This window comes from Pholcus phalangioides, unplaced genomic scaffold, assembly GCF_987345545.1.
Source record: "Pholcus phalangioides strain wild (caught in Gottingen) unplaced genomic scaffold, Ppha-v1.0 ptg000016l_1, whole genome shotgun sequence".
Lineage (NCBI taxonomy): Eukaryota > Metazoa > Arthropoda > Arachnida > Araneae > Pholcidae > Pholcus > Pholcus phalangioides.
The window spans coordinates 2,978,153-3,002,899 of record NW_028301609.1 but is presented as its reverse complement, the minus strand read 5'-3'; the positions used below and the strand labels follow the sequence as shown (position 1 = coordinate 3,002,899).

General features: G+C 37.0%; 2 protein-coding genes across 2 annotated transcripts in view; both read left to right on the top strand.

Moving 5' to 3' along the window:
* Rs1 (Dead-box helicase Rs1) overlaps positions 1-17,974 on the top strand; it is a 33,939-nt gene extending 15,965 nt beyond the window's left edge. The window contains exons 12-19 of the mRNA XM_089245834.1: positions 3,011-3,093; positions 3,546-3,640; positions 5,336-5,569; positions 6,531-6,583; positions 9,256-9,397; positions 10,348-10,423; positions 13,537-13,620; positions 17,745-17,974. Coding sequence (XP_089101960.1) covers positions 3,011-3,093; positions 3,546-3,640; positions 5,336-5,569; positions 6,531-6,583; positions 9,256-9,397; positions 10,348-10,423; positions 13,537-13,620; positions 17,745-17,763 — 786 coding nt within the window. The 3' untranslated portion in view covers positions 17,764-17,974. The remainder of the gene's footprint in view (positions 1-3,010; positions 3,094-3,545; positions 3,641-5,335; positions 5,570-6,530; positions 6,584-9,255; positions 9,398-10,347; positions 10,424-13,536; positions 13,621-17,744) is intronic.
* A 5,031-nt stretch (positions 17,975-23,005) lies between these two features.
* Positions 23,006-24,747, top strand: part of LOC149074892 (coactosin-like protein) — a 33,735-nt gene continuing 31,993 nt past the window's right edge. Inside the window, exon 1 of the mRNA XM_089245835.1 lies at positions 23,006-23,334. Within this exon, the coding sequence (XP_089101961.1) occupies positions 23,258-23,334 (77 nt within the window). The 5' untranslated portion in view covers positions 23,006-23,257. The remainder of the gene's footprint in view (positions 23,335-24,747) is intronic.

The window sequence follows — 24,747 nt, the reverse complement described above, 5'->3', positions numbered from 1 at the left end:
AGATAAGTTTTATTAAATACCAAGAAGCAGTATAAAAAAAAGTCAAAAACTGGCCAAAGCTGAAATTGCACCGTCCCTTATGGAAGTTTCCTGCCCGGTTCGAAATATCGAGTAATTGTAGTGGCAAACGACAAGTGGAAAATTATTACAAATAAGCTTTCGCATGAAAATATCATTTATTAGGTTCGAATGTATAAGTTAGACAATTTTAACAGTAGATTAATTCAACATAGGACCCTCTATTCGACATTGACAGAAAGATATGGTCTCACCGGTTTATGGTCATCAATAGTCAATCTTCTATGCCGATCGGACATCCAACGTTGATAGTCACTTCGGCGTAGTGTATTCCCGTAAGTATCAGTGGGGGTCTTTTGGTTGAGAGCCGGATCGCTTCGATCAGCTCCAGGGGGCCTCTCGATTGAGAGTCGGATCTATTCCAGCAGTGGCCTCTCGGTTGAGTGCCGGACCATCTCGATCAGCTCCAAGGGACCTCTCGGTTGAGGGCCGGATCTATTCCAGCAGGGGCCTCTCGGTTGAGAGCCAAATCTCCAAGATGTTACTTACTGCACGTAGCCTTGACAAGGCCAGCTGCTACGTTACTTTCCGTCTATCATCAGCAATGAAGTATTTCGACTATGAAGATAAGTTAATGCTTTCGATTTCGGACCTGCCGGGAAATAAATTCAGATACTATAAACTATTTCATTTCAAATAACTATTAGCTTATTTTCCCAGCCTACGGCCAAATGATACGGTAGCAAGACGAAGAACCGTCCAACTAGAGGGCTTCAGTTGAATGAACAAAACAAAGGATGAGCGCAGAGTCAGACCTGTTACAACGTACGGCCGGTATTTAAAGGAAAAACTTCCGACCGCACGTTCTAAACAAGCCAATCGGCTTCAAGGTCACCTCATCTGCATGTGATGGCAGGCGGACATCATCACGATCGGCCTTGATCGTCGCCACACGATCACCGCTGCCGATGAATAGTAACAATATTTATCACAACAGATTTACGTAACAGCGACTACAGACTTTTACGCCAGGGAACCATCGGCACGTTACAAAATAAACTGCTTAATAAGTGGATAAATGAGAATTCACAGGAAGTTGAGAAGCTGAGTACATTTTTATTTTACATCAGAAGATAGTTTTATTTCTCGATACATGCATATGGAACAAATAAGCTTTCTAAGATGTGCAGACTAGTCAGTTTGTTGCCAAGAGTCTTGCACTGAAAGCACATGTGCACTGAAAACATCCAACTCTGCACTCCCTTATTTTATGCACTTTCTTTAACTTAATGCATATATTTTACATGAAAAATGTTGAGATACATCTGGAAGAGCTTCCAAGGTTAGCATAAACTAATTGAGATTGAGTGGCAGTAATTTTAACGTGATTGGTGCAAAAAGTTAGCTCACAACATCGCTGTGTTATGTTTGTGTGTGCATCCATATCAACAAAAAATTTTGTTAAAAAAAATCTATATTAGCTAGCCGAGATATCATAGAAAAATGTTCATTAGCCAAAAAATTCATAAGCTAATGAATGCTTTGGCTTAGGTATCACTGCTCTACCAATTGAAGTTGTAACAAGCGAATTCTGTACCTCTGCTATCTGCCTTTGTCACCAACTTTCATGATTTTTTTTTTATTCTTTCATCTTTTTTTTTTTTTCCTTTTAGATGCCATACTCAATTTAATTGTTTCCCCCCTTAAGGTATCCTACTACGTTGAAAACGTCATTTTGGAAGAAAATATGGATTTTAATTTTTTTTTATTTTTTATAAAAGCCCTATTTGTTGTTATTCCAAAATGGGCCTTGTTTTGTTTATGTGATGCTTAGAATCAAAGTTACGTTCACTTTAGTGTTGCGTGTTTACATACAAGTAATACGCGAATAAAGACTTTAAACGTGTTTTACGAAGATTGATATTTTTGACATTTTACTTGATTTTGTGACATGATTTGTAAAAATTGATGCATTGCATCCTTACGAAATTTTAATGTGATATTTTGCTATATATATTGTTGAGGTTATGAACCAAAATCTAAGGTCTATCACATATATTTTTTGAATTACAGTGTTTTATAGACAAAATGTAGGATGAAATTTCAATAAAATTCACACGTACTTAAACATATTTTGGTGTAACTTATGAACATATCATGCAATCCTTTAAATTTTGGTTCATAACCTGCAGCATTACTAGCTAAATGCACTGTGAAAATTACAAAGCATTTCATTAATAAAATTTTTTGCAATCATGTTTCGAATATCACATGAATTTTGCCTAAAATTTGGCATAAAAATGAATTTTTCATAGAAAATATAATAGATAGACCAAAATTTGGCAGTGTTTTCACCATTTCGAGACACTTTCTATCAAAAAATTTATTTAAAGTTTACTCCAGAACCATTTTAAAGAAAAGTGACAAGAAAGGTAGTCGGATACCTTAATGATACTTCATTACTTGTATACTGGTTGGTAACTATCAACCACCCAATAATTACCCTCACGATTTCTTGTGAAAAACTAATGGGAAAGTGTTTTCAGTTTTTTGATTCAACCATAATTAACAAGTTATAACTATTTAAAAATTGATGACGTCACTTTGAATTCCTGCCAAGTTTGCTTGGCAGGATGTTTAACTCAAAAATATTGCTGTTTTATTGATCAACATGGGACTCGAAAGACTGGGTAAAAAAACGATTTTGCAGTAAATGCGTATATGCACTGAATGCACCTTCCCCCAAACTTGGGGAGAGAGAAATTTACTTTCGTTTAGTGTTTGGTGCATAACTGACCGTTAGAAAAATGACACTTCACAAAATTTCAAAATGTTATAACTCTCTTAACATTTGTAATCTTAAAACTGGAAACACTTTTCCATATTTGTTTTTCACAAGAAATTGTGTGTGTAATTTTTGGGCTGTCAATAGTTAACACTGTGTATTTATAAAACTTAGTGTAAAATGATTACCAATATTGACTCTTTCCAGGTTATCAATTTCACTTTACCCTGTACCCTACAACATTATATTCATAGGGTTGGAAGGACTGCTCGAGCTGGCAGAAGTGGCAGGTGAGGATGGACTAATATTTATTGAACACATTTTAGGGTGCCTTGAATCCAACAAATGTTTTTTTCATTAGTATGACAGGGAAAACAAAATTATTACATTAGAACCCCTGTTTTATGGATGCCGGCAGGAAAAAAGAAATTGTCCGTAAAAGAGGGGTGACTGTATCTAAGGGGGTTGTTGCTGAGGAGTTTTTGAAAAATTTTATTTTTTTTTTTGGCTGTAAAAGAAGACATTGTTAAGAGGTGTTCCACTGAATTAGTTAATTTTTCAATTGTTTTTTGTTGTTAGCTAGGTTCTTTTTTAAAAATTGGTTTATTGTGTGTTCGTCATTGTAAAAAAGAAACATTCAATGTTTGCATTAAAATTTTTTATGTAAATTAATTCTGATAAATTAACTAACTTAGTAAGTGAATGAAAGATAAATTTATTTAGAAAATTACCTTTTTTTCAGGTCAGTTTCCATGGTTGGTGAGCAGGAGAGAAAACTCTTAAAACAGATTGTCAAAGAAGCCAAGAACCCTGTTAGACACAGAGTAGTTCCACCCGGTAAGGTATTTTTCATGTTTTGCTTTATTTTCAGAAACAAAAAATTTATTATACTGGCTATAATTAAAGTTCCCGTGCTGATCCGAACAAAGCCGAATTTTCAGGATATCGTAATGAGGCCATCGGAGAGAGATTTATGCAGTTAAAAAAAGTTAAATTTTCGACCACCAGATTAATAATTGGTGCTTTTTTATTGAATTTTCTTTTTCCCCCCATGGTCCATATAGCATGCATGCCAAGTTTCGATGGAATGCCTTCATCAGAACGAACGCTTTATAAGTCTGAGTATTGTCAGTATACTGAAACTACTTAGACCTATTTAGTGTCTGTTCTGGTGGACATATTCCATTGAATTTTTGTATAAAAGCTCTATGGACCATGGAAAAAAAGGAAAATTGAATAAAAGTGCCATTTACTCACCTGGTGGTCAAAAATTAACTATTTTTTTTATCTCATTAAGATATCCTAAAAATGTTTCTGTATTCGGAAGTATATGGGAACTTTAATTATAATCACCCTGTATATGGTAAGAGAACCAAATTTTTTGTCCCTTGAAATTTTTTATAATTGAATTTGACTGTTCCAGCAAAAGAAATTTTTTGAAAAAAATGCTCATATCAAGTCCAAAAAATGTGCTAGTATTATATGAACTTTTGATTTGGGTGCTCATAGAAAAGCTTGACATACTTAAAGCAATCAAAATTATTATGGTTTGAAAATATTTATATTGGTTGGGTTCTTGTATTTAAAAGTAGCTCTGTTTTAACTAGTTGGTAAATTTATATGTGCAGTAAAACTTCGATTAACTGTCGCTGTTTGGACCATGTCAGTGACGGATAACGGAAATCTCTTAATGCATATGTACAGTGACATAACTTCACTGCAGGCTTGGGACGAAAATGAAAATAAAATCCTTTAAAAGTGAATAATACATACATATTGTATTTAATTTTGCAAAACGATCAATATAAACTTCAACATAAGCTCAGCCCAGGCAGTGGCAACATTGAAAATAGCATCCTTTATGTTGTATCTCTTCCAAAATTCTTTGCCAGTCATGGCATTATCAGATACGAACAAATCTTCAATAAAAGCTTTTCTGTAATATCACTTCATATTTCCAATCATGCCCTGGTCCATAAGTGGAGTTTTATTCGCTGGGAGAAAGTGGCATGTTATTTGGCCATCATCTGATTAGGCCAAATAACATCACTTTTGAATTCACAAGAGAGATGTGTCGGGGCATTGTCCAATAACAGCAGTACTTCCTACGGCAACTGCTTCTTGGCCATATGAGCTGTAACTTGAGGCGTGAAAACTTTTTGGAACCATTCTGAAAAAAAATTTTTGTCCATCCAAGCACTTTTTTGGGCATAATATTTCACAGACAATGTGTTCATATTAAAAATTTTGAAAGCACATGGTTTTTTTGGATTTACTGATTACAAGCAGGATAATCTGTGATTCCGGTGGTATTTGCACAGATTATAGCAGTAATCCGATCTTTTTGGACCTTAAAATTTGGGGGTATTTCCCGTATTTTTTTTAGACGATGCCGGAAAACAAACTGATGGTTAAGCGAGTGACGGTTAATCAAAGCTTTACTGTATATATATTGGATATTCTATTTTTTTTTTTATTATTATTTATTTTTATTTTTTTTATTTATTTTTTTTTTTTTTTTTTTTTTGAAAGATGTTGTAATCAAGTTTCAAGAGCATATAACAGAATTGGAAGAAGATCTATCTAGAATAATGCGAGAAGAAAAAGAAGAGAAAGAAATGCAAACAGCAGAAAAAGAAGTTCAGAAAGCAGAGAAGTCCATTGCTGGGAAACCAAAGCAGTCCATTGGTGGAAAACGAAGGGCAGGATTCGAAGAAATAAAAAGAGCTTGGTTTCAAACCATTGCAGAGAAGAAGAAAGAGAGAAGTTAGTACAAAGAAAACTAGAAACTTATTTCATAGTTATTAACTGTGTGTGTTTTGGATTTTCAATAGCAATTTTGTTCTTTGAAAATGAAAAAAAAAACCACTTGTATTGAGATTTGTTTTAGTCAGTAATATCCTAGTTTTAGCTTTTAAGATATTTCGGACATCTCAGTTTTTAAATATGAATAAATTTGTATTTCCATTGCATCCAATTTGGATTTCTTAATATTGGAATGCCCAAAGTTTTTGTTACGCCTAGAGCACCTTTTTGAAATTTTGTAAGACTGACTATATAAGAACTAATTGAAATTTTTGAAACGGCACGATGAGAGACCTCAAATTCACAAAAAGTCATAAATGTGCTATAGCTCAGAGGAAAATCCTATATATCAGATTTTTGAAACTCAAGATTTGCCAAAGATATGGCACATTAGGCATTCAAGTGTTTAAGTATAAAATTTATTTTTTTTGACTACTTCTACTTAGCCGCATATGCACCTCATACTCATTCCTTTGCAAAATTTCTACCGAATCGATGCATGCTGGAATGTGTGTTGTGAGTGCGTGTGGCCTCAACATATTTATGTGATGTCAGAGTTGTGCTTGTTTTGTGTTCTTGCTGGTACTGCCACCTATCTTCCCTACCTTGAAGTAAAGATGGCAAATGCTTGAATTTTCGTGTTATGTGGATATAATGTTGAAATCCTGCTTCTCCTCTCTGCGGAGAGAGTTGTTTTAACTGCAAAAGCAACTGGACACTTCATGAACGTTTTATTCAGTTGTTCGGACACATGCTCATGTTATCAGTAGACTTTAATATTAGTCAGCACTAATTATAACAGAAGTTATATTAAGTAGCTTGCCAAAATCCTGGTCTGACATTCAAATTTTTTAACATTCTTTTTTATATTGTTTAATAGTGCTTTATTTCAAAAATATTAACATTGCATCCTTATTCACAGAGGAACTTCGTTTAGGTACTGGGAAAGATAGGAAAAAGGGAGTCAAACCAACCGTAAGTTCTTAATATTTCATTCAGTTTGAATAAACTGATTAAGTAAACTATCTCGTTATGTATATGTTTTTATGTCAACTTTCTCCCTCTCTCTTTGTGCAGCATTTATGATTTCACGCTACTAGGAATCTTTGGTCTGTCATGTCAATTATCGGCTATGATTGTTCAACAGCTATGTTGTTGATCAGTGGTTCTCAAACTTTTTTGTCTACAGAGCTTTTTTTTAGCATATAATTTCTATGGCAGAGCTCCACACAAGTCTCTTAATTCATTTATTCATTTATCAGATTCACATTTTTTTATTGCCTTGGAGTGGCTGCAGAGCCCCTAGGAAGTGCATACTGAGCTCTAAGGGGTCTGCAGAGCACTGGTTGAGAACCGATGTTGTAGATCAGAGGTCTTAAACCTTTTTCTAGTGTTGAGCACTGCTTGTGTACCTGTCATCAAGAGAAGAGCACCCTTATGACAAATTTGATATACTATGTACTATATAAATGTTTTGAACACATGAAATCAAGATGGTTTCAATCCTTGAATGAAATTTGTTCAAGTTGTTTAATTGGAGCATCAAGTGCTCTCTAGCAACCGGTTGAAGGTGGCTGTTGTAGATTATATAGTCATTTAATATTATTCACGCTCATAAGCGGAGATAGACTTGGAAGTCTGGGGGTGCACGGTCATTATTGCTGGGGGCATGATGATGATGATGATGTCAATTCATATATATATATATATATATATATGAGTATATACTCATATACATTAGATCTGTCTACTCCACCTTTGATGCTCCCCCCTCCCCCGTATCCCTGCCCATGTTTACTCTAGTTCAGACTACACTACCCTCTTTAAAGGATCAGCCATTATTTTTTTAGACAACCCTCTCTTTGTCGTGTTGGCTTATTAATAATATGGTGATTTATTGGGTATAAGTAAGGTTGCTCCGAAACTCTGCTTGTAGAAAAACTCGGAAAGGGGAACACATGAGCAAACTCTCCATTGCAGCATCACTTACCCTTCACATATTTTCAATGAAAACTAAACTGTCGAGCATATTTTTTCCTGCATCCCACCAATATATGTACCAAATTCTAATTTACTTCCAACCAATCTTCATCTTTTCCAACCTACTGCAATTTCCTGTGTATAATCTGTACATTCCAAAATTTCAAGGAATGGATGTGTCATTGGTCAAATTTTCTGTAGGGGAAAATATTCATTCTGTGTATTTTTATATCAAAACTGATTTTTCAAACTTGCCTGCAGCAAATAAGGCCATATCTATATGGTCAAATAACAAGGCCATATACCTTGCGAGTCAACGGGATGGCAAAAGCATCAGTCAGAGTAAAATGGAAAAGTTTGGAGGAGACCTTCATCCAGCAGTGGATTGAAAATGGTTGATGATGATAACCTTGCTTGGAGACAACATTGTGTTTTTCATTTTCTGCAATTTTCGACAGATTTATCAAAGCATGTGAATAAACATGAAAAAAATAACATCTAGACACACGCAGATGAAAAGACATATTTCTGAAAATCTGAGAACAAAAAAAGTTGGGAAAATATAAGAAGAACCCTTGTCCATTCATCTGACTATAACGGCATAATATGTCATGCTTATTTTCGGTTCAATTATTTCAATTTTTGAAAACTAATTAGTAATCTGAACTATTATATTTTTCTTGTTGATGATTTCAAAACAAGAACATGATGAAGTCAGTTTCAATGTATTCATAAAAAATTTTAATCAGGAAAATATATTTTATTAGCCTTAAACTTTTAAAAATGAAAAAAGAAATTGATTTTCCAGATGACTGGTTATAAAACATTGAAGTCGTCTCATAGTGAGAGGTACCCTTTATAAGAGGTTTCACTGTGTAACAGTTGACCGTCTTCGAGATCGTCCATACTTTTGGGAAAAAAGCACAGACAATTCCAAGATGGTCTCTTTGAGGGGTCAGCGGTCATGTCTGTCCGTGTAACAGCTGAGCTGGTCATAATTTTTTTTTTCACGAAAAACCTAATTTGTGAGTACGATGCAGATAATTTTTTTGACAGATGTGCAAACCAAGGTTATGGAATTGAACACTTTATCATGGTGATGTATGGTATCATCATTATGCTTATTTTTCAAAATTATTTTGCAAATGAATACATAAGCAATTTTTTAACCTTTGTATGCAGTGGTATTCACATCGTTCTTGCTCCTAACTGAAGGCTTTGATTAAAACAGTATCCCCCAAGAGTACTCTAGATCGATATATAGGGTGGGGGGGGGGTGATCAATTTTGTAGGTTTGCATTATCGTCCCGTATATATTTTATAGGACAACTGATTTTTTTTCAGCATTATCCAACTCTTGGGAGGGGAAATCCCTCTCTGTATCTGGGCCTGTTATTCACAGGCTGGAACACATTGAAACTAGCCTTTAAGCATGTCTCTGAAACACAAATGAATCACTTTTCTTGTCACTGGCAGAGAATTATTCTGATATCCGAAATTTTGTATTTGAATTTTTTTTATTTACATGACTTTATTTTTAACATGATGCATCACTTCTTGAGAAAGAAACATGGAATTCACAAATGTTTTTGAACCATCCACTTTTAAGTAAGTCTTCATTATTTGAAACATCTATCCTGGCATTAATAAAATGACTTGTTTTTTAGACCGAGGATCGAATGTCTGTGGAACTTCAAAAGGCTGCCCAGTACCAAGCCAGGCTAGCCAAGAGACAACAGAAGCCAAAGAAGATAAGGACAATAGTAGAAGATGATCGTCAAAACAAAAAACAAAAATTTACTCAGAAAGGTATTAAGTTTTTCAGTTATTATAGTTGAATATTCCCTGTCGAGTTGAATTCTTCAATCAAATTATTGATTTATTATGCCTGCAGTAGAACCCTTTTCTTAAGGTCAAATATAAAGCATGGGTAGCCAACCTGTGGTACACCATGGTATCAGGAACAGCATGCAAATGCTTTTCAAAAATTAATGAAATTCTATTCTGCTTTTCAATCAGAAAGAAATTCTCTCCACTTTTAAATAATCCTTAATAATGATGGTTTTGTAGGGTTGCCAAACCTATATTTAGTTAGGTAGGCACTGTGCCATTACTGATTGGAAATAAATTAAATGGAAAATTAGTAAATAATAAAACTACGTGATGATTTTCTATTCAGTGCATTTCTGTTTGGTTTCTCATCTTTGGGCATTGATGCTGGACAGCCCTGGCGTACGAGATCCAGGATCGCCCCCATGGGGGACATGCATTGTATATCCATAAATTCTTGGGGGAAGGGGGTAAGCCCTCTTACAAAGTTTATTTGTGAGCCAACCCCTCCCCCCACCCTGAGTTCTTGGGTTCCAGTGCCCCTATGTGAAGATAAGATGAATTTATATTGATATGCATACATACACAATCTACATTGCAATAATCAAATTTATGACTCAAAATGAAAAAAAATTTAGAACTCAAAAAGTGGCAAACTAAACATTTTATTAAAATAAGAGGACAGCCGAACAATATTTTGCAGGAACAGAGAGAAAAGCGGGATGTATGGTCTTCATGTTCAAATTCATAGAAAGGTATACGCATCAAAAATAATCTTGATTGTGGCACAGCTTGGAAAAAGCTTGGCCACCCCTGGTATAATGTGTAAAAGTTGTATGAATGAGAGACATGTAAAAACAAGGTTCAACTGTATGTTTTTTTATATTCTCTTTCAATGATTCTTCTTTACCTTTTTTTTGTTATCGCAGGCGGGAAGAAGAGAAAGTCTTTTGATGATGAGCTTGTGAATACTAGCAAAAGGGCTGTGAAACAGTTCAGATACGAGTATGTTTATTATTCATTCCTATTTTTCTTAATTTTTAAGGTTCAAATATGTGAAATCTCTACTTTTTAGTAAGGAGCATGGATGTTTATTGTGAATTAATTTTTTTTTAAAGATTTTTTTGACTACTTTCAACTTATAATCTCGAAAGTATACCCTTGCAATTAATTATGAGAGGAAAATATTTGCTAAAAAAATGTACTAGCTGTGAGCAAGCAGCTAAGTAACATTAAATGTATCAGATAAACCTCATTCAAGAAAAGCTACTACTACTTCATCACACATCAACTGCGGTCATATTGCTATACTGCAATTAACTGTTGTCAACAAGTTGGGTTGGAAATAAAGGCTCCATCTATCGGTTTTCACCTCAAGCTCATTAGAGGGAAAATCTCTTGTTATCTATATTCCCTCCCCCCCCCACCCTATTTCGAACCTGAGACCTGACTGTAACCTTCACTGCGTTAGAGTAGCATCTTACCACCACGCCACTCGGGTGCTTCAAGAAAAGATAGGATTAGATGCTTTGAACAAATCAAGACTAGTCACAGTCAGACTATACTATGGAACAGATTAATAGGATCCCAAATTCAGTGGCGGCTCATGGTCAGATATTTTGGGGGGGGGGGGAAGAGACAGATTTTGAAAAATACATTAATATCTATCAGTGAAAATACGTAATCAAGTATTTAAAATTTGTAAAATATTGCGTTGCATTGAAAACTTTTATTTTTGTTTATTAAATTACTTTTCGTACTATCTGTATATTTATGCGTTACAAAAATAATAGTGCTCTATCAACACAGCATTAACGCAAATAATTTGCGCAATGAGCCTAATCGATATCTTAAAAATATTAAAAATCATTATCTAGGTTCAGCAGTTGCGATCGCAATGGTTTTTTGCAATTGTGAAAATTCATACTCTTCTTTCAATATTAAATTTAAAAGGTATATTATACTCTAGTATATTATGCTATAATGAAGAATGCATAGCTCCATGGAAAGCACCGCCAAACAATTACCATATGACCCATATTTTATGGGACACGTTCTAATCAGTGGTTCTGAAAGTCTTTTCTCTCTCTCTCTCTCTCTAATCTATCAAATTCAATTGAGAAAAAAAAATTCAATGATGTTAAGTTGGTATCAAATCCATTTGAAGAATTAATGACTTGAAATTTTGAAGAGGGGCGCATGCCTTCACACCTCCTTCAGGAGCCGCCCCTGGTCAAATTATATTACAGCAAACCTTGCTATATCAATACTCACAATATCCTTTACATGATAAATCTCTCAATAACAATATTTTTTAAAGAGATTTTGAAACTGCTACAACAATTTCTTATTATACCTTGCTTAATATCTCTCAAAATAGGTGTTCGAACTCTCACCTATTTTTATTCTTCCGAGGACAAGGTGCTGTGAGCCTTTTAATAGCAATGAAATTTTGCGCCACCTTTTTACCCATAGCATTAATGAAGTTGTCTGTATCACTAATATTTTTTCTTGGTCATATCAATTTTTCGGGAATATTGCTATATCAAGATTTCACTGTGTATGAAATGATTTTGTTCAGGATACATAATTCTTATGATACAAAAAATTTTAAAAATGAATCAGTTTTGTAAGTTGAGTTACCACTGGATAGGCTGGCATTTACAGTAAGTATGACTTTTTCTTTTGTCCAGAATTTAAGATATTACTCTGGATGCATCTGTGACAATATTGAAAAATGCATATTTTTGCATTTTGCAGCTAAAAAAATTAAGCTCGTGTCACATTGAGGAGGGTGTATTAAGTTAGAGTAATTTTGTTATTTTTCCATGAAAATTTGGTATGTTAATAATGATATCTATATATATAAAATTGATTCTCTGTGTGTGTGTGTGTGTGTGTGTGTGTGTGTGTGTGTGTGTGTGTGTGTGTGTGTGTGTGTGTGTTTTTTTTCTCTATACAAATCTACAATTTTAGATCAATCGTCGCCAAATTTTGCATATATACCAAATGTGACCCGACTTGAACGATAGGCTACTTTAAAATTTCGTCAGCCCAGGGCAAACGCCCCAAATGGGCAAAAAACTGTCCAGCAACAATGGTTTTTGGGTCTCAACAATCACTTTCCGAACGCTTACTTTGGTTACCGTGGTTCCCTAGCGATGAGTTTCAGACGTGTTTATGTCTTTACAATGGTTTGTCACTTCTTTAATGCTGCCAGTTATGTATAATAGTTTATGCCTTTATAATGGTTTGCCACATTTTCAATACTCTCAGTAATAAGGCTTTTTGAATAGACGTCATAATCATCACCATCATCGCTTTGAGGGTCAGGAAAAGGGTGATCCTCATAGAAATCAGTATTAAAATTGCCGATTTAACTGCATAAATACGGAAATTTAGTGGGGGGGGGGGGGGGTTCCTGCCACATCAATAATTTTAAAAATTAAATTGAATTCTCGATTTTTGAAATATTGAATTCACTTGGAGATACGAAGCCCAGAAAATTAAAAATATGAATAATTTGCCGGATCTACTTTTGAGTTGGATATTCATGCAATAACATTGATTTCAACTTTTTATTTACATCTTCTCAAGCATGAAAATTAATGTCTCCGTATTGTCTTTTGATATTTATTTGCATAAATTCATATAGTTTAGGATGTTTTTAAAATTAGTTTTGGGCCCCGTAAAGTGCATCGAAAAAATTCCACAGCTTTAATTAAGCATTTTTGGAAGCTCAAACAGGCAGAAAATAGATAACTTGAAGTTTAGGGGGAGGGAATCGAAATACCTAACACCCATTAAAAAAAAGGGGGGGACTATTCATTTCTACGTTTCTTTAAATTTAGATTTATTTCTTTCATGAGTCGCGCAGGACGTCACCATATTGGTTAACTTAGACACGGTTTGCATGTCCCTCAAAGAAAGAGGGAGATATCGCATGATCCAAAAAGCCTCATTGAAGAAAACCCGGGCAGCACCAGGTATTGTAGCTAGTGTACAATAAAGCTTTAAAATAAGATTAGTTTTTTTTTTCTTTCCCAATGTATCCGTTAATTTGCAACCGGAACAGATACGTTTCATTAACTAAAATTGTCAATTTTTCTCTTTCTTAGGGCAACATCTCATGAGAAGACGGAAAAAAGAATGAAAATAAAGAAACAGAAACAGAATAACAGGAAATTCAAGTCTAAAAGCAGGTTTGTTGTTTTTGCTAGATCATCTTTCATTCGATGATAGATCGAAATACATTCTTGGTATTTCGATCAAGGTCAGATATTTGGTACAGTGCACACTGCTTCATGTAATCACATCGGGACTTTATATTTCTGATAGCAATAACCAATTGATAACTATATCCAAAAAGTCCCAGTTTCAAGTATGATGACCATACAGTCTGTTTGGACAAACAGGATGTATGGGATATGGACAACTCAGATTTTCTTTCCCACATAATTGATTGCAAAATGTTCAATCGTGCCATTTTTTTCTCTGTTGTATATTGTTTTAAAACAGGATTTTTTTCCCGTTCAAGTTGAAATCCTCTTTTTTTTTTTATTCAGCCATTGTAAGCTGTTTGAATGGAACTGAATATCTATCAATTACAATACTTTCCATAATGTATGGTACGTTCATAGATCCCTTGTGAAAGTCTCCTAGCCGAGGAACTGTGAATGTAGTCAGAGTTGAAAGAAACTGACCACAAACTGAAGAAATTTAGTTTTTTTATTTACCTTATACCATGCCTTCACTATAGAAATAGTAAAAGCTGAACATTACACATACATGAATCATAGTGGCTATTATGGCCCGATTGAGACGCAGTGAACAGAGTACAGAAATTTTTGTCAACAAGGAAGCCTTCTGACCTTCTACATAGTCCTGCAGGTTGATATATCTTGTGGAGAAAAATGTGTCTGGTTCACCTTAGCTCTAAAATATAAAAAAGGAAAACTTTGATAAAAGAAAAATTTGTTACATAATCAAAGTCGTGATAACTAGAAGCAAATTTTTTTCCCATGTTATGATAGTGGTCTGTTCTGTACTTTGGGAAAGAAGTATTAACGATAACCTAATGATAACACCATCTGTGATTCTAATAAGCGGCATTGATTGTGTATTAGAAGCATTTTTAGAAATTATGTTCAGTGACTTGTCTGCTCATAATTTCTACAACTTGTGATTTTGTTTAATGATTTGTTACTACTTGTGTTAGTTCTTAACGTGGAGGCACAAATGTAAGCCAATATTCCTGTTAAAAAATTCTTGCTACGGTGGACTAGCAGCATTTTCAGAATATATTCCATCTAACATTAAACTCACTTCTAATTCAAAAAATAAATAACAGCACGTGCCGACATTTATGTATATGTCTTAAGGTGAATCTACCCATTTCAATAGTGATTGCCTAACACTGATTCGCCTAGGCCATGCAGAGTGTGCGGTGTTGGGCATAATAATTGATGAGAAATTTATTTTTAGTAGTTAATGACATATATATATATATATATATATATATATATATATATGGGAAAAGGGATAACAGCATTCACCTCAAATAACTGGCACACTGTTGATCCTAGGGGGGGTATACTTATAATTAGAAAAAGTATCCAAATAGCGTGTGGACCTCAGATATGTCATTCATATTGCAAGGGGTTGTATAGTTATTAAAATAAAAAAATTTCTATACGGACACCCTGTGCTCAAGAACCCCATTGAAATGTTGCCTTATCTCTCCTGATGCCAAAAAAAACCCGCATTTCTAAGTGTAATATTCACTGAAATGTTCAAGTTCAAAAACTGAGAGAAAAGTTTGGGGGAAAAAAACAGGATAAAAGGGGATAAAATGCTTTTTACAGCATTCTCATGCTGTTCTTTTCCCAACTTTTCTCCGTTTTTGAATTCTAATATCTTTGCGAATATTGCACTTAGGAAAGTGAGAATTTTTTTTGTTTTTGTTGGCATCAGAAGATATGAGGCAACTTTTTCATTGGGTTTTTGAGGATGTATCCGTATAAAAAGTTAAATTTTTTAATCTTAATAAATATATAACCCCCCCCCCCCCTTCAATATGAATGACGTATCTGAGGTCCACACGTTATTTGGATACTTTTTCTAATTATAAGTATAACCCCTAGGATTAACAGTTCGCCAGTTATTTGAGATGTGTGCTGTTACCTATGCATCCTGTATATCACATGCTATTCTATAACTGCAGTTATTTCACCTCTCACGTAAATTTTTAATGTTCTGAAAGAACCTGTTTTTCATTTCTGGTTGTGAAAGAAGTAATATTTCTATGGATTCAGAAGAAAAGTAAAAGTTTGCTTGAAACTTCCAAATGTAAGCTTAACCTGTGGCTGCACAAATAGTCAGAATTGCGCCTCTGTATATGCTGAAGAAAAAAATCTTGTTTCTTCCCTCTCCCCCCCCCCCCCTCCATATTACAAATCATCGGCAAGTGATTGAGTAGGCTACTATGCTCATCATCTTTAGAAATTTAAAGCAGTTTAAGAATTAAACTCAGGACTACTATTAAACCACACATGTACCTCGTCCATATTCCTCTGAGGAACTTTTAACAAATTGGTACATGTTGGAATGTGTGTGCCGGTGTTGTGAACCTAGCATGAAGCTTGTTTCTGTGTAATGTGCTGCCATCTACCACATATTTTTCGAACTATGAATGAAGTGTAATGTTTGGATTTTTATCGTTGTAGGCCTGTTTCTCTGTGTGGCAAGACTTTTTAATGGAGAGATCGGCTTGCATTTGCACCTTGAAGTTGGGAACCACTGAAAACCAACTTCAGCCGACCATCACTACAGTGGATGATGGAGTCCTGGTAAACTCGGGACTGCAACTATATACTTGATCTGCAGAAATCATGCCCTTTTTCCGACATCCTGCAGTAGGGTCCACAGCCTCTGTGGTGGTCACGAGGACCCGGGTAGAAACTCCACTGTTGCCACATTGTTGGTTGGCTGAAGTTGGTTTTCTGTGGTTCTTCCAACTTCAAGGCGCGAATACAAGCCGATCTTCCCTTTAAAAAGTCTCACCACAGAGAGCAACAGGCCTACAATGGTAAAATCTTCAATCATTATACTTCACTTATAATTGGAAAAATTGATGGTAGGTGGCAGCACTACACATAACAAGCATTACACAGAAACAAAGGTTCACAAGTGAGACACACAAATTCCGACATGTACCAATTTGTTGGAAGTTCCTCATAGGAATGTGGACGAGATTCATGTGTGGTTTAGTAGTAGGCTCCACAGGGGCTGGCCCCCAACAAGACTTTTCATGGTTCCGTCAATAGCAAATTTATCTTGTGAAAACAAATAATTAGAATCATCTTGTGAGGCTCTTTTGCTGGAGCCCTCTGAGCCCCACCCTTGTAGGAACATATTGTGTGAATGTATGCATATGAATGGCTCTATAACATATTTATGTTGTCAGAGATGTGCTTGCTTCGTGTTCTTGCTGGTGCTGCCATCTGTCTTACATAGTTTGAAGTGAATATGGTAAATGTTTGAACTATCTTGTAGCATTCATGCTCAGAAGTCGGAAAAACAGCAGAAAACCCCATCTCTAGCCAATCACCGCTTTCTGCCAATTGGGGCTTGAACCTAGATCCTCATGATGAGAATCCAGCACAACGGGCACGCAGCAGCCCATAATTCAACTGAACAAGCCTTACACTGCATTTCTCAAATTGTCCCCGAGGGCAATGTTGCCTACACTGAGATACCCTGCTGCAAAACCATGCAAAAATTACCTGACATCAGTTTTGACTTGGAAATTTTGGTTTTTATAACTCAAAACATGCCATCCTGTGAAAATGATTCAATTTGGTGGTGGTTAACGGTATTTGTGTAATGTTAAAATTGACAAAATTGACATTTACTTTTTTTTATGAACTTGTCAAATTGCTAATGTCACGTGCACATATGTGTAAATTATAGAAAATATTCACAGAGATGAGGACAATAACAATTTATAATACACCAACATATGTTTCGGCACTCGTGGGTGCCATTATCAAGGTGGAAAACGCGTTCTGTCCCAACGAAAAACATGGTCAGAATGAAAGAGGGTCTGTGGTGGTCAGAGTTGTTTCCTTCACTTCAGTATTTTTATTGGGACAAAACGTTTTTTCCACCTTGATAACAGCACCCATGAGTGCCGAAACATATGTCGGTGTATTTATTATAAATTATGTTATCTGTCCCCATCTCATTGTGAATATTTTCTATAGTTTCGGACAAAGTGATTCTTTTTAATTAATATATGTGTAAATTACTTTTCTTACATTTATAGATTCAGGAGGAAGAAGTAAACAACTTGCCATGCATCCATTGTGTCACGTCATTTGCGAATTCACTTGAGACAAATTCTACATAAATTTTTGTATTTGTTTTTTTGAATACTGTGTTATTCAGTAGACTGAAATGAAGGCAAAATTATTTTGTGCTCCTTCCGTTACTTTTCTGTACTGAAGTGATGCGGGACTGTGTACAGAATGTGACAATTAAAAATTCTTATTTTCACTTTCGTTAATTTTTTCATTTATATAGCAATTTTCATTCAATTAATAGGAAATAATATAGTCTGAGGAATGAGGAAGAGTGTGTAGTTGGAGTAGCTTATGGACGCATTAGTAGCAAAGAAAGGGTTATTAGTTTGTTGCACTTAAATAGGAGAGGTGGCCCATGTCGCTTTTATTATGTAATAAGGTTTCCACATACACCCATCCCCATCCTTTTTGATGTGTCTGTAAGATGTAACGCAATGTGTGTCCAGCCCTTCAGTGTATAAGTTATTGCCAAAGCCCGAAGTTGGCCACTTCACGAATTGACCCGTGCAGTTGATCCGGCCAATGTCGGTCCCTATATATAGATCACCGAGATATCGATATTCAGATTCCGTTGATCGTTAGGGTTGCCATAGCTAACCATAATTATTGTGGTTAGCTATGGCTACTTATGCCCATAATTATCACACACTAAAACTCGCCAGCGTGGCGATAACCCCGAATCATAAGGATCGATACATATGGGGCAGGCAAGAGCCCGAATTTCAGACATTGGCTGGGTCAACTGGAATGACCAGTTCGCGAAGTTTCCAACTTCGGGTTTTGGCAGTAGCATATACCGTATAAACACAGGGTAATAAACACATATACCGTATCTATACAGAGTATCCTCATAATTTTTTTTATGGCTGCAATATTAAGCCGAATCCGCACTTACGCAGCTTCCACCCGGTTTTGAGGTGTGGCTAGCACAGTGCGGACCATTTTAATGGTCGATTTTGCGTAGCCACCCCTCCAAAATCGGTCTTGCGCAGTTCTGAATCGCTTAGCGCAGCTGGCGTTGGCCCAGCATTAGAGAGATGGGGGATAGAATTTGATGTTACCAGAGTAAATTGATGCCACAATGACAGTTCATTCAATGGTGGTCAGTGTCTCTTAAATTTCCAGTTATGATTGAAAAAACTGTTGAACTGAGGACTGTTGGTACCACACTGAGTGGGGCCTAACAGTTTCCTCAGTTAATAATAAACAAGTTTTACTTTATCTTGACCACTTCCAATTTTTTGTTTTTCTTTTACAAACTCTGGAACCAGTTGTGACCTCATGGCCGCAGCTTTTCCTCAATTCAAGATCAGGGGTTGCCTGGCACGAGTGTTCACGTGGATGTACTGGCTCTAAATGAATTTTGGCGAACAGCCGATTAACTGCTTGTCTCGTAACCTACCATTCCATCCATTATGGGGAACCTAAAGAAAATCACTCAATGACGCCGGTTATAGGCAAGTAGTTAGGAGACACCTTTAAGCAAGTTTAACCTTAAGCAAATTGAGACACGTGTGAAACGGACTTCACGCATCTCGTAGTGATGCGCATTATTTGGCGCAGTTAACTCTCGTCAGTCTCGGGCATAGGTGGGCGTTTCAACGATTTTGGAGGCTTAAACATTTTTTAGGGGTTTTCGAGCCGTATTCATCTATTTTAGGATGCGGGGGAAGTCCAAAATAAGACATTGCTCGGGATCCTCGCCTGGGGAAGGAAGTAAAAATACACAAAATTCACAGAAAATGCTGAAAAATATGTCTACGAACACAAAAATCGGCGTATTCAGAATTGATTGAAATTAATAAATAATTCTAGAACTAACAAAAATTCGGACGCCACCCGGCAGAGAATCAATCTCCAATCAATTTGGTTAAACCAGAAATTTCCATCCTCCTGGTACTCGCTATATAACCTATGTTCGATCCCGCACTCATGAGGCATTCACGAGCTGAACTAATAGTTCGAATTTGAACCTCACACAAGTTGCATTCCAGTATTGGCATTGTATTGATTTGCGTTTTTATATGCGTTATGAAGAATTGCTCTATTTTCCTTATGATTGGTGCTTGCTTCCGGATCGACGGCCTTAGGGCCCTTTCACACGGAGCGGATGCGGGTCCGGAAGAAGTTTTAACAATTGGAATATACTGCGCCTTTCAGACGAGCCGAAAAATCTCCGCACCTAGGAAATGTTCATGCGGGTCCGGACGTCGTCCGCATGTGTCAAAACCTGACTGATGCACGATAGCCAATCGCATCTCGATTTAACACTTTCCTCCTTTAAGTCGTTGCACATACAGTCGAACCCACGTAATAGAGAAACGATCGGTAGGATAAGTTGTAAATGTTTTCACACAACGATTAACCACTGTGTTTCAATTTAACGACCTTCGGATACATTGGTTACTAGACGTCCTCATTTAAGAGGGATGTCCTCCTTTTCATTTCATTCTAATCGTCCTCCTGCGTTTCAGAGAATTCGCCCTTTTACCCTCCTTTTCAGGTTTTTACGGAATTATTCTCTTTTTTTCCCCTAAGGAATTTTTTTTTTTTCACTCTGAAACATATATCTCTTCATTGATATGAGAAGTTTTTGTATGTGTGTGGGTGCATTGTTTTTTCCACGCCTTTACACGCTTCGACCAATCGCCCTCGAAATAACCCCCGTGTTCCGTGAAACGCCCTTAACAAGGCTATGAAAGCTTCCAGAAATGCCAATAAATGTAACAAAGGACAAGATTCTTGGCCGAAGGAAACCTCGTCACGCTCCAGGCAAAAGCCGCAAAGCAATAAAACTGACCAGACGGTGGGAGCACTTCATTATAAGTGAAGGAGGACGGATCGGTATATGTTTTTTTTTCTTCTGTTTTTGCTTTTTTGTTGTTGTAAAAGGCCAGTACAATCTTCTGTTGTGGAAAAATGACGTTACAAAGGGAGCACGCGCACACATCCTCCTTTCTCAGATTTCGAATCCAATAACCCTTCTGATATAGCGTCCGTTTTTGACGGGACAATCGGAGGGTCTTTATAACGACTTTCTACTGTATGTTTACGTTTCTGTCGGAACCCCCACCCCTCCTTCCCATTTCGGTAGAACGATTTTTCTGTATTTCACACTGATTATATTGAAGCTCCACTGAAACACATACTGCGGACCCTTAGTAGTGTTTAATAGGCAACATTTTGTAAAATATCGTTTGGTGAAACAAAGAACTGATTCATCGAAAGCAAAATTAAAATAGAACATTGACAGGCAGGTTTTTCTCCGAGTCGACCTCGAAAGTCAGGGGAAATATTTGGCAAAAGTCACACACACACGGGGAAATGCTCTGTGGGCGGGGGGACCTCAAAAAACAAAAATTCGGAAAGATTATGATTTCTCAATTATATTTCTTTTCTCCGGAGGTTTTCTGAGGGAAATTTTTGAGTTTTTTTTCGTCAGGGAAAAATCGAATAAGCAGATTCAGCTGATAAAAGAAAATTCCAAATTGTCAATTATATTTGGGATTGCCCTTCGTTGGCGTATTTACGGAGGGGCGTAGCCAACACCATCTATAGCAGAGGGCCTGCGCGCGAAGCTCATAAGGGGTCTTTAAAGTATTACGTAAGCAAATTTTTAGTCATTTTTGACCCCCACCCCATCCCCGTCAGCAAAGTTTCGTCTTCACTGCCCCCTACTTCCTAACGCATATTGGTGGGATCAGAAACGTACGCGGAAGGTTGGGGGGCATAGGGAACTCGTGCGCCTCCCCCCCCCCCCTACACACACACACACAAAAAAAAATTTTTAATGCAAAAAATATTTAAAAAAAATTAAAATTTCGCGTGGAAAAAAATACCTTTATATGTTATTATAATCGATTTCTGTTAATTTCAATGCTATTTGAAGGGTGAGAACTCAAAGTTTCTCTTTAAGAAATTCATTGCGACCCACCCTTTATGCCATATATGGTAAACCCTTGACCCGCGGACCAAATGTGGCTCTGAAGGTTATTTAATGTGGCTCGCCCCCTCAAACCTAATTTTGCAAAAATGAACTAAGCGGCACATTTACAAATCGCTTAAATTACCCGTGGCACAATTCCAGAGCATTTAAGTGGCCCGTGACACATTTTCAGTTCACTGAAGTAGGCCTCAAAGATCACTTTCACATTCAAAAATCACCTAAGTAACCCGCGACACAGTTCCCGAACACTTAAACGATCCATGGCACATTTAGAGATCCCTTGAGTGACATGTGGCACAGTTTTAGAGCACTTAAGCGGCCCCCAGTGCGGTTCTACATGACTCAAGTTACCCACGGAACATTCCCAGATTACTTAAGTGATCCGCGGCAAAATTACGGATCACTTGAGTGATGCATGGCACAGTTCCAGAACACTCAAGCGGCCCGGAAACATTTCCAGAGTACTTAAAGGATTCGTGAAACATTTAGAGATCATTAAAGTGGCTCTGTAGGGGACTTATCAATAGGTAGAATGTTAGTTCAGGGAGGTGCCCAATAACTATCAAAAGGTTTTTATTCCGTTCTTGGCGCACCGAATAAGATGCCATTAAGAATATTTCATATCTTCAAAATGGGTGGTTGATGACGTAAGCATCATCCAACCCCCCCCCCCCCGTCATCAAAAGTCAGCAAATCGCAAACCCCCTCTCCCCCACATCGACGCTGACGTAATACTTGAATGACCCCTAATTCTAAAATAATTTCGTTCATCAATTCCGAATTTTTCTGTTATTCTGAATTTAAATTGATTCATAAACTATTTCTTCCATTGGGTCTGAATTTAAATTGATTGTTAAATCCTTTCGTTCATTAATTTTAAATTTTCATTATTTCTGAAATCTTAATTTTTTTTCCCCCTCCGAGTGTATTTGTTGTTCTGAATTTAATTCCAATCTAATTAATTTTTGATTATGTTATTCCCTCTCATCAATATTCCTTAATTCTGAATTCCCCTCTACCATTACCTCCTAGATACAGAACCTCTAGGAGGTAATGGCTCTACCAGTTGAGACGCCATTGCACCTCGGCAACCTTTTGCGGGTCCACGAACCACCTTCCAAAAACCGCTCTCCAATCAAAATTCAAGAAAAATTAATAATCACACAAGGGAAAAAAAAAAAACTTCCGATGTACTTTGGCGAGATTTCATGCAGACGACTCACCTTTTTTGTCGCCAAGCAGCACATTTCACGCACACAGATCGACGAATAGACAGACAAACAGCTCAGTGAGGAGGGTTGTCATTCAGTATTGGCTGTTGTTATTGTGAAGGAAAGACGCTCAGACGATTTTTTCTCTTTTTCCTAGACGCATTTTTTCCCCCCCACAATTCCTCGCGTCTCTCCTCCCTAGTTCTTATTTTTTCTTCGCCTCATTTTTCTGCGAATACACAGACAGACACACGCGACTGACGCGTTCACGGAGGGCGGATTTTTTGATTATTATTCACATCTGAGCAATAGCAACGAGATGGCGACCAACCTGGATAAAGAGGCGCTGTGCAATGCCTACCAAGATGTGAGGAATGACGCTTCCGACACGAATTGGTATGAATTTATCTCATTAAAATCCATTTTGTTCTTATTTTTCATTAAAGAATTGAAAAAAAAAAACACATGCTCGAAAGGGGCGTAGAATTTCACTGAGTTGTCATGTTGACCTAATGTTCGCGTGGCTTGAACAACTCCAAAAGCAGAGATACGGTCTTTTCTATTCATGGCCAGCGGGCCGCGTGTGGCCCGTCAACGAAAAGGCTTACGTACCAAGCATGACCCTCCCCCACATCCTGCTGCTGGGGCCCTAGGCCGAAAACTTCAGTGGGCCCTTCTATAGCGAATTTATAGCTTGAATAATCATTAAATTACGTGAGTCACACATCCCGGTAACCCCCTGACTGGAGCCCACCCTTGCCTGGAGGGGAGCATGGTTACAGGATTTATTGGAAACACTGACAAAAACCTCAATGAAAAAAATCTATTTCATAATTAGATGAAGGATAATTTTTCAGAATGAGATGAGAGGTAATTTCAGAATTCACGTAAATTCAATGAAAAGTAGAATCAATGAAGATTTATATATTCTTGAATATAACACGCGCCCCCCCCTGTTCGACTCTGGTCCTGTTGGAACACACGCCCTTCGATATCAAAAGCACAATATTTTGCTGCACAAAAAATTAAAGGGCCCCTAATGTTGGTTGCGGGGGGGGGGGGGGCGCTCATTTGATATAAATCCTTTCTGAAGTTGAAGACCGCAGAGAACAAACTACTTCTACGTAGTTACGGCCCCGGTGAATCACCGTTGGATTACTCACTTGCGTGACGCGGTCTGATTTAAATTCATGTCGATTCCGATACGGCATGTTGTATTGATGCAAGTAGAATAACCAGGGGCATCGGAAGTGTTTTAGACTTTACGGGTGTTGTGCCACGACCACCTAGATAACCTGTGTAATTTTTAGGAGGTCGTGACTGTGCTCCGTGTTACAATTACTTTGTAGCAGCTCCGACGCCGCTAAGCATAACGAGTCGTAAATGCAAATCATCTCGGGACTATCCCTCCATTTCTTCCATGGGCGGAGATACGGGGGTGCGTGGGGCGAGCGTCAAAGGTGGAGTTGACTGATCTAATGTATATATGAATTGACATCGTGGGGCCCCAGCAATAATGAACGTGCCCCCCCCAGACTTCCAACTCTATTTCCGCCTATGATTTCTTCTCCCATATTTCTTCACTATGCTATGTACAGGGTGATCATAGAATAACTTTGCCGATAGACTATCCCCTAGCGGCAGCAAAAATCTACGTATGTGAATGAAATTCGAGATGCAGATGCGCTCGAGAATGAAGAGGGGAAACAAAACCCTAGCTCACGCGATTACGGCAAAAAAAAAAACGGTGTTGTCGTTGGCTGCGAATTTTCTGTAAATCGGGGACTGTGCATTTTTACGCCCCCCCCC